At 38.3% G+C, this 11,275-nt stretch overlaps 1 protein-coding gene across 5 annotated transcripts in view; it reads left to right on the top strand.

The window, feature by feature from the left end:
- Positions 1-11,275, top strand: part of LOC107708598 (alanine aminotransferase 2-like) — a 23,443-nt gene that overhangs the window by 7,534 nt on the left and 4,634 nt on the right. For all 5 annotated transcript variants that reach the window (XM_016512879.1, XM_016512887.1, XM_016512902.1 and 2 more), the window contains 7 exons: positions 7,358-7,447; positions 7,680-7,788; positions 8,739-8,872; positions 9,266-9,509; positions 10,348-10,427; positions 10,607-10,743; positions 10,945-11,119. In XM_016512879.1, coding sequence (XP_016368365.1) covers positions 7,358-7,447; positions 7,680-7,788; positions 8,739-8,872; positions 9,266-9,509; positions 10,348-10,427; positions 10,607-10,743; positions 10,945-11,119 — 969 coding nt within the window. The remainder of the gene's footprint in view (positions 1-7,357; positions 7,448-7,679; positions 7,789-8,738; positions 8,873-9,265; positions 9,510-10,347; positions 10,428-10,606; positions 10,744-10,944; positions 11,120-11,275) is intronic.

The raw sequence follows: 11,275 nt of genomic DNA, 5'->3' as shown, positions 1-11,275 counted from the left end.
GTAATACTTGCAATACTTTTGAAGCAACTTACAATACATTACACCTGCTGAATACACTGACTAGCTTGTAGTATCTTTGGAATAAAGATACTACAAAACAAAACAAAAAAAAATTAACACCCCTACCCACCCCCACAAAAGCAGGATGGTAGTGATCTCACACAGCTCTGGACACATCTATGTGTAGCCATTCATCCACATTTAAACAGGGTGGACAGTGATTGTAGTTGAGTAAAAATCAATGTCACTCAAGTCTTCTTCACTGTAATTGGTTACTGATCTGGTCATTGGTTTGTCATTCTACTGTTTTAAGCCCTTTTTGGGTAAGTATAGATTATTTAATCATAGAGACACAGTCTTTGATCTCAGCAACCTTAGTCTGAACTTTTCAGAACATTCTATGTTGATCATACCCTTCTGACTCCTTCTGAGGCCATTAAATAAAATATACAAGTGTAAAACTGACTAATGCACCGTTCTCAATTTTTTGGATTAGTTTTGAATAGCTTTAAAAAAAACACGTGCTCTCAAGTGAAATTCAACTGTTATAGCTCTCATTAATGTTCTGCTTCAATTACACAGCTTATGTTCGAAATTAGACACACAAGATGTGTATAATTTAGGCATTCATTCCAAAAATGCTTAATTATAGCTGAATATAATAGTGCTTCTCTTGAGACTAAACCTTAGCTGCCATATAAAGGTTGATAAGAGTTCATTTCAGTGCCACCTTGCAGAAATCAGGACATTAAGTGTAGAACAATGAGAAGAATAAACTGAACTGTCACAGCAACACTGGTATTTTGACAGAAAACATTTTTTATAATTAGACATATACTAAAAGATTTCCTGCAGCCTAAACTCAAATTCAAAGGACAAATTTACAAACCACATATATGTTTTAGCTAGAGAAAAACATGTTTTAAAATGTTAATTTAGGGGGTTTTAATGTCTAGTTTACCATGAAAATGTTTACTACTCACGCTCATGTCGTTCAAAACCTGTATGTCCTTTTTCTATTGTGGAACACAAAAGAAAATATTTTTAAGAAAGTTGGTAACCAGTTTTGGTAACCATTTCTCATTCTTTTTTATTTTTAAGTGAATTATTCCTTTAACTCTACATAACGTTTTGTTGTTGTTGTTTAGATTTTTATACAACCCATGCTTGCCTATTCATAAATGACAGGATTATTAGCTGCTGTCTGGGATTTGACAGGATTTGAAGTGTATTCTTTTCGTACAATCTGCTTACACCCCAGTTTAGTTCTCTTTTCCTTATTTGTGGTTTCCTTGTTTCTTGTACATTTGTTATTATATTATTAAAATACTGCATTTGCATGCAACTCTTTGATTGTTTCCGAGTTTTTGGACGTGACTTCTAGAAGTCTGACTGTCATTGAACGTGTTATGAGATTGGATTCATGGAGCACATTCCTGCTGATCATGTAAGGACCTGCTCCGGCTGCAAGAGTTCACATTCATAACACGTTTTTATGAGAAGGATTTTGACCACTTCACATTGAAAAGTTGCAATAATGACAATACTGTATAATGATTTTTATAAAAACAAACATTATTTCCATCATTTGTAGAACAGCCTATTTACCATCGTCTCGAGGGTGTGTGATATTCTCTCTCTTATAGGCAGTGAGAAATTCATGCATTCACACATTTGTTACTTCTACACTTCACAACTGCAATAGCTGAGTAATTGGCTGATTTACCAAAGAGCTCTATCAAACATTTATAGAGAGTTCAAAATGCAGCTGAGGAATGCTGACTCATAGCAGACTGGGGAATCGCGTTATTCTTGTCAACTTATTACTCCCTTTGCTGGCTACACAATTCAGAGAATGATGACAAATCTTCATATTGAAAACTGTGACTTTTATTGCAGACACTGGTTCCTTGGCAAATATGAACACTTTACAGGGGGCACATATGGGGTTAAGCCCTGTCTCCATTTAATCTCATCACTGTAGGAGCAACAGTTGAGCTACTGAAGAGATTTCATTGATGTCTCTTTCCTACGGCGATGTCTTTATTCCACACATTCACATTCAGTGTTTGAATGGGCTTTCACTCCATCTGTCTGATCACTGAAATCTTTTATCATTTCCCTAAGCAGGTAATACATGTCAATGAAAAAATCCTCAGATGACAGTTAAACAACAGTTTTATTATCTTGCTCTGTCAGAACCGTGTGTAGGCTACCACACGGGAGAGAACAGCATATTTGGAAAAACAAGGTGTTTGTGTGTTCCAATCAGCATGCAGCGAGAGTGACAGGGAGGTTGTTTGTGAGGCTTCAGCTGCACAGTCTGTTAAAGAGCTTTTGAAATGAGTAAACAGAAAGAATGGGACACAGAAGGGGACTGGGTGAACCCCTGCCATCAGCAGTACCACTGACCCTTGCTGCTTGTTTGTTCACCAGATAAGACATGTAAACAGCATTTTTAACCCTCTGCTGATCAGATTATTTCAGAGGTTGAATAAAAATCACAAAAATCATCTTGCACAATTGAGGAGGATCTGGATCTGCTATTACTTTTCTAAGTAATCAGATTTAAGGATTTTTCTGGTGAATGATGAAACCTGTGAAAAAAATGTCCTTAGACTTATAATAAGGGCAAATCCGATAAAAAATAATAATAAAAAGCGCAATTCCAAAACAGCGCCGATGGGCGTGGAAATTTCTACAGGTTATTTACTGACAACGCGCAGATTAAAGAACACAGACGCAACATCTCATTTACATATCGACCAATGCAATATACCAAGCGCAGTGCAAATTAGCGTAGTCGCAAATAAGCGCAAATGAGTTCATCAAGTGCGGGTTATCTACTTGCGGCACAGGCGCTAAATAGTTTAAGACGTGCTTTTTTGGGTGTTAAATAATGGCGCAAATACCAGTAAGTTGACTAGCGCAAACGTTAGTAAATCGCGTTGCGTGATTCATTTTAATACTCTCCTCCCATAAATTTTGCATCTGAAAGGGATACTCCTACAAAGGCATATTCAATAAAGGTCAGGCGCAAAGGTCCGTGTACGTCATTCGTTTTTTGATTTAAAATTGAAAACAGAAACATGAGAAAAGGCACCATTTTCGTTTTTTAAAAAAAACGAAAAAACAAGAAATCGCCTTGATTTTCCGTTTTTACATTCAGGGGTAGAAAATGGATAAACAGTTTGAATGTTCGATTTCCAGTGTGGGAGGGAATTAAACGCCCCTTTCCACTGATTGGTCAAGCAAGCATCAAACGCTGCCGTCATCATGTCTCTTCAGTTTTGTGCAACAGAATAAGAGTCATCCACTGTTAAAGTGTTTATTGCAAGTCCTGCGTTCATCTCCCTCTCATCAAACAACCAGACTAATGACTTGACACAAACCATACTGGGGCAGGCCTAGACGGGGGCTTACTTCTGTCAGTGTCGGTTTCTGTTTAGTTCCTGTTTGTCCTTATTTGGTTCCTGTTTCCTGTTCTCATTATTAGTTAATCATCGTTCATTCTGTTCACCTGTGTTATATCATTCATCTCGTTTGCTCCTTAGTTGCCTGCCCTTATAAACCCTCAGTTTCTGTGTCTTTTTGTCTCGGAATGAACGTTACTTTGAATGGTCAATGTATGTTAATGCTAATTAAATGCCTCCTTTACGTCTACTCATTTTCAAGCGCCTTACTATAACCACGTACCGTGACAGAATCCGAGACCCGTTAACGACGACATTAATGGAGGAACGAGCGAGGTTAATCGCCGTGGCACAGGCGAACCCCGACCCGATCGTCTACGCGAGGGCGTTCGTGCCGCTCGCCCTCGCCAGCTTCCTCGAGGTTCCTGTTTCCTGTTCTCATTATTAGTTAATCATCGTTCATTCTGTTCACCTGTGTTATATCATTCATCTCGTTTGCTCGTTAGTTGCCTGCCCTTATAAACCCTCAGTTTCTGTGTCTTTTTGTCTCGGAATGAACGTTACTTTGAATGGTCAATGTATGTTAATGCTAATTAAATGCCTCCTTTACGTCTACTCATTGTCAAGCGCCTTTACTATAACCACGTACCGTGACAGAATCCGAGACCCATTAACGACGACATTAATGGAGGAACGAGCGAGGTTAATCGCCGTGGCACAGGTGACCCCCGACCCGATCGTCTACGCGAGGGCGTTCGTGCCACTCGCCCTCGCCAGCTCCCTTGAGGGGGAAACCCTCGTGACGCTGTTCCGGATCGGGATAACTTACCATCGCTCCGCGGAGCTCCCATACACCACTAACCTCAACTGGAAGGAGGCAGTCATCCGGTGTCTGGAGAGCCTCCGATCCCAATCCAGGACTCCTCCTCGGCTTTCACCACGCCGAAGTCAAGGCAGCCGGTCGCGGCTCATTCCTGCCCGCCGGCCGTTCCTGTGGCAAGCCCGCTGGCCACTCCAAAGTCAAGCCTGTCGGTTTGAGTCTCCTGATCCGCCATGGCCTCCTGAGTCCCCTGATCTGCCATGGCAACCTGAACTGCCGGCTCCGTCATGGCTCCAGGAGCTCCCTGATCCGCCCTGGAGGCTGTTAATGCTAATTAAATACCTCCTTACGTCTACTCCTTGTCAAGCACCTTTACTATAACCACGTACCGTGACAACTTCTGTGTAGGCATAGATTCTATATGACAAATATTAGGTGCTTATTGCAGAAATATGTAGCCTAGGCTATGTACCTCAGGTCTGCAGCCACATTACCCTTTTAGTCTATTTCTTTGGCGCTCCGCACATTTTATTTAGCTGTCCAGTTATAAAAATCTGTGTGGCAAAGCTGTGTGACATTTACATTATAGTGAAGCGCAGACCAGTATCGGTATTAGTGTTAATATAAAGCTATCTTACCGTTTTGATTGATTTGTCCGAGTTTTTTTCATAGATAATTTTATATGATACTGTCATTATCTGACAGCATGTTACACATGTATATATAATACATGCTATTTTTATAGAAAAGGGCATTTTTCTAACTTTATAAAATATGTCTGTCACCTTTAATATAAAATTCCTGAATTTAGTCAATATTTAAAAAAATTGGACATTATAGGTGTTACCAATTACATCAGTACCAACCAAAGCCATCTTTGCACTGTGGCACAGAAGCTGCATCTTAAGTTGAATTTAGATGTATTTACACAATTAATGTTTCTCAGACGGCAGTAAATGCATTAACACAGCAATTGCATTATGGGATGAGATTAATGTTTTAAACAAAAACATTCTGAATAGCCTACAAAAATATTAAATGAGTGACAAAATACATTTGGATACTTGAATTATGAAGGTTACATCGCCAGTAGCGGCTATAGTGCTTCTCCGACGAGCCGCTTCTTCTTCGGCTTTTGCCGTGGTACTGCGGGTTACACCAGCAACATGCCCGTGGACACTGCAGACTAGCGGTTTGCATCTGTACTGCACGTTGACGCGGACAACGACGCAGAAGTATAAATGAAAACTGACGCATAGCCTACGGCGTAAAGGCTACGGCGTAGGTCCGACGCAGAAGTATAAATCAGCCTTTAGTCTGGTTGTTTGATGACAGAGAGACGAAATTTAGGAGTTACAATAAACACCTTAACAGCGGAGGACTCTTATTCTGTTGCACAGAACCGAAGACGACATGATGACCGCACCATTTAATTTTTGCTTGACCAATCAGTGGAAAGGGGCGTTTAATTCCCACACGTGGAAATTGAACATTCAAACTGTTTATCCATTTTCTACCCCTGAATGTAAAAACGAAAAATTAAGGCGATTTCTTGTCTTTTCATGTTTTTGAAAAAACGAAAAATAAAAATGGTGCTGTTTTCTCATGTTTCTGTTTTCAATATTAAATCAAAAAACGAATGAACGCAACATACCGCAAAAATAACTGTGTCCATGCTTTTTCAGCGCTCTTCACTGTCTGTGCATCTTGAGTAAATCCTGACAATACTATTTTAACGCCAAAAGACGGTTTGTGCTGGTGCAAGCTGTTAGTAAGTCTGGCCCATAGTATATTTATGATCTTTGGAGCAACTTTGGAGTAAAGTTTAATGTACTAATAAACGTTATTTAATGTACTAAGTCTTTATCCGTGTTTTTCTGATAAATTGTAAATATATATTAATCTTAATAAAGAATGAAACGCCTGTATTTGTGTTCAAATAAAACACACTGTTTTGTGTCTAAAATGAAATCAATTCATACTCATTATTAATGAAACTGTACTGCGTATGCACACTAAAATCAATACTGGTCTGTGCTTCACTATAATGTTAATGCATTCGCCCCGTGTTGTCCAGAGCGTCATGACATACCGCAAAAATAACTGTGTCCATGCTTTTTCAGCGCTAATTCTTCACTGTGCATCTTGAGTAAATCCTGACAATACTATTTTAACGCCAAAAAGACAGTTTGCGCTGGTGCAAGCTGTTAGTAAATCTGGCCCTTAAAGTGAAGAAGAGCCTTGAGGTGCAAATGTTTACAATGTAGGATGGTGGAGAAAGTCTGCTAGCTTGTTAGTCCCTATGCCTAAAGCCCACTCTATATTAAGGCTGCTGATTAGCATGTTGTTTTACCAACCAATCAGGTAGAGCCTTCATCATGAATATTAATGTTCTTACATTTCAGGGCCATATCATAAGGTGTGTTCACGGTGAAAACACGGATTTGTGATCATTAGTGGAACTGAAAGTGTCAGAATAAACATGAAACACGACATTGTTGTCATCGGGATACAGCCAGGTTTTAAACAGCTGTATTGTCATCAGAGATTGTACAGCTTCTCTGGAGAAACTGTGCAGAATGAGCCAGCTGACTGCTCACTCTTGTTGTATTTTGATGGGATGTGTCACAGTGATGTGGTGTCAGCACCATCCCAAGTGCCCAAATTTCTAACCAGCATCCACTACTTCAAGTCAAATGCCGATCAGTCTGCTTAGTGCTGCATTAAGTCAAACACACCTATTGAGACTTGTTGGTGGGCACTTCTGAGTTGGCCAGCCAGAACACTTTACCAACCACCCTGAATACACTGACAACCACTAGCAACTGCTTAGCAGTGGCTTGGCAATCCCTCAACCTTGCATCATGGCAAAAAGTCATAGCCAGTCTGCAGATTTTGGGCAGTTGACAGATTTAACAGAAAATTGTTTAGTGTATGGGCACAGACTTTTTTTTTTGGCTTTAAACTATGATTCTGTCCAGTTGGAGGATTACAAACATTTTGATTTTTGAGCCAATTTGAGAACACATTGTTTTCATTGTTTCTCTCACCAAGGTGCATGAGTTTTGTCTGAGTTTTGTGTGTTTGGAATGACTTGAAAGTCTGGTTTTTCACTCTATTACAGGGGGTCAAGAAGCCTTTTGAAGAGGTCATTAAAGCAAACATCGGAGATGCTCACGCTATGGGGCAACGGCCAATCACATTTTTTCGACAGGTACGTGATTCCTCTCCTTTTGCTGACTAAGAGTCTCAATGAATGATCTACTCATTCATTGACGTTTCCAGTCATTTTCAGGTCCACTGCGCTTTCAGCTGTTCCATGCATTAACCAAAGTGAACAGTTTCTGATGAACCGATTTGTACATAGCCAAGTTTTTTTTATTATTATTAGTTTTGCTTTGTTTCTAGATTTTTATGTAGCCTGATAAGCTATTTGTTTTCTCTAGGTGATGGCGTTGTGTACTTATCCACAACTACTTGATGACAACAAGTTTCCAGAAGATGCCAAAAATCGAGCGAGGCGTATTTTGCAATCATGTGGAGGAAACAGCATTGGTATGTGATGTGTGTATTATGAGAGTTGGCATGAAACATTAATTGACAACAGTCTCCAATAATTATTTATAATGATCTCCAATTGTCTCCAATAATTTTTTTTATAATTATTACACATGCAGATGATCTCATATAATGTGAAAGACTATGTGAAATATTACATTTAGATAATAATTTTGTTTAAATGTACATGTATATGAAGTCAACATGAAATGACAACCTATTTTATTTCTGTAATGTGATACATTTATGAGAGAAACTGGATATTCATTGAGGAAAAAAAAATGTTGAGAGGTTCTTGCTTTTATCCAGTGGTCTCTTTTGGAAAGGAAAAATAAGAGGCCTTGGTGATATCATCTGAAAAGTAAAGTTGTATTGGAATATTGTGCACAGTGCACTGAGGTATAATTTACAGTAAGGCTATGAAATATGCATTAATAAAGTAAATATGGTCAGTTTTCATTTATTGTTGATTTTAAGCGAACTGCAAATTAAAAATAGTGAAAACCCTAAAGGGATAGTTCATTCAAAAATTAAAATTGTCATCAAGTTTAAAAAAAAAAGAAGAAGAAGAAAAAGTCTCACAGTGTCATTGTTGTTCATACAATAAGAACCTGCAGGATCCAGTTTTGTTTTGGACCCCATTGACTTTTAACTGGTTTTATATGGATAAAACCAGTTGACACAAAACTGTTATCTTTTGTGTTGCACAGAATAAGAAAAAAAAGTGGTGACCAGTTACAGGACCAAAAGTCTTAATTATAAACTAAACTCTAACTGTACTAATTGTTAACTACTGATGTTACGCAGTGTTCTCCAGTCAAGATGTTACTGATTAAAGTGACGATATATGTCACTGTCCAAAAGGCCTCTGAGGTTTTTAGGCTCTATAGTTTGTGAGGAAACTATTTTCATATTCACACCTCCCTTGGCTCTGTTCCTTCTCTCAGGTGCGTACACAACCAGTCAGGGCATTGATTGTGTGAGGCACGATGTTGCAAACTACATACAGCGTCGTGATGGCGGTATTCCGTCTGATCCTGATAACATCTACCTCACGACGGGAGCCAGTGACGGCATTGTGGTACGTCAGGCAAACGCAAACACAGTTCTCTGTACACTGAACTTGTATACTCAGAGTCAGCCTGTATGCCAATTAAAGAAACAGTCCACCAGTTTCCTGCTCTGCTATATCCAGTATACTTATTAGTTCTTATTAGTACAGCAAAAAAATTATATATATTTTTTATTTTGTTTTATATATTATTCACTTAATTTAATTTAATTTAGTATATCACACTAAAGATTGTTACATAAAAAACAACTGAGCCTTCTAGATGTAAACAACCATTTAGAAACCACATGACAAGACCCCAAAAACAGCATCATGCACCCCTCACATTGAGGAAATATTGTAGAAATGTAGTCTTGTTTCTTATGGTCTTCTTATTTCTTATTCTCTCTTGTTGTCGTTTAGACCATACTAAAGCTGTTGACCACTGGGGAGGGTCGTACACGGACGGGGGTCATGATCTCTATTCCTCAGTACCCTCTTTACTCAGCATCTATAGCAGAGCTGGGTGCTGTTCAGATCAATTACTACTTGAATGAGGAGAAGTGCTGGAGTCTAGACATTAGTGAGCTACAGCGCTCTCTACAGGCAGCCAGGGAGCATTGCAACCCCTGTGTACTGTGCATCATCAACCCCGGCAACCCCACTGGTGAGCCAATAAGATCCTTTCCTTACAAAAACAATTCAAATTATATATACAGTAATAATAACTACCTATTCAAGTATAATATTATACATATATAATATATAACAGTATAATAATAATTAATTATAAAATAATACATTTACAATTTTTTTCCCCAAATATAAATATTATGTAAAATATTATATTATAAATATGTCTTTATTTTGGTTGTGTTAAGTCATAGTTAAGTCTCTAAGCTTCACCACTTAATTTTGATTTAAAATATGTTGTAACTTGCGTTACTGAGATTGTAACGAGTAATAATATTACCCAAATTGTATTAGTAATGCGTTATATTACTGCGTTACAGCAAAAAGTAATATACTACTGTAATATTATTACTTTTGTAATGCGTTACTCCCAACACTGCAAATGACCTATACATTGCCATTACAGTAAAATTACTGAACCTAAACATAGGAGCCTAATAAAAATGCTCATTTTAGATGACAATTTTCTGACGGCGCTTAGAGGATTTAGCATCTGAACTCTTCATATATATAAACAGATGCTACAGTTCAAAAGTTTGGGGTCAGTAAGATTTCTGGGATCAGTAAGCTGCTGAAAATGTAGCTTTGCAATGACAGAAATAAATGTCATTATAATATATTCAAATAGAAAACAGGTGTTTTAATATTTCACAATATTACAGTTTTCACTACATTTTTGTAACCTTGGTGAGCATAAGACTCTTTTTTGCATGGTATAGTGACCCAAAATATAGTATAAATAACCTTTTGCAAGATTATTTTCTGAATTATTTCTTTTTGAAACAATTTCTTTCCATTCTGTCTTTTAATAGGCCAGGTACAAAGCAGACAATGTATTGAAGATGTAATCCGATTTGCAGCCAAAGAAAACCTCTTCCTAATGGCTGATGAGGTAAGTTAATACTGGGGGTTTACACCATATTATATCATTTGATGAAATCTGTATTCACATCAAGTGCACCCCTATCATCAGCATCTACAGGCAGAGAAGGCTTAATATTCATAGAAGGGTTAAAGACGATATTTCCTTAAAAAACACTAAATATTTATCTTACTCTTTCTCTTTCATAGGTATATCAGGATAATGTGTATGCAGAGGGCTGTGCGTTTCACTCCTTCAAGAAAGTGCTGTTTGAGATGGGTCCAGAGTATTCAAGCAAAGTTGAGCTGGCATCATTCCACTCCACCTCTAAGTGCTACATGGGAGAGTGAGTACAGGTTTATCACGCTGTCATTTCAGATAAAAACGCACACACTTGGTATGGAGTGACATCTGGCCCTGCTGTATACAAGTATTTACTCAAGAATCAATGAATTAAACAATACATGGCATGTTGATGGTTTGAGTTCATCCAGTCCATACAATGTACTTGGTTTTCTAACATTCATAAACAAACACATACTTTCAGATGTGGTTTTCGAGGGGGATACATGGAGGTCATGAACATGGACCCAGAGGTGAAGGCTCAGCTCACCAAGTTGGTCTCAGTGCGTTTGTGCCCGCCTGCACCTGGACAAGCCCTCATGGATCTGGTGGTCAACTCCCCTCAGCCTGGAGAACCCTCCTACCAAACCTTCATGAAGGTGCCTTCCTCTGTCAATGTTGCAGAATTCTTACCACAGCAAGCAGACAAACTATCATGGTGGTGTACGACTCTAAAAGTTATTTTCAAAACATTGGGTCTCATTCACAAGGAATTGCATGGATTACTATTACAAAAAAAAAAAAAATCCCATGTA

Source organism: Sinocyclocheilus rhinocerous, unplaced genomic scaffold, assembly GCF_001515625.1.
Source record: "Sinocyclocheilus rhinocerous isolate Xijiao unplaced genomic scaffold, SAMN03320098_v1.1 scaffold1724, whole genome shotgun sequence".
Classification (NCBI taxonomy): Eukaryota; Metazoa; Chordata; class Actinopteri; order Cypriniformes; family Cyprinidae; genus Sinocyclocheilus; species Sinocyclocheilus rhinocerous.
Note: the sequence above shows the minus strand (reverse complement) of the source record. Positions and strands in the feature narration are given on the sequence as shown.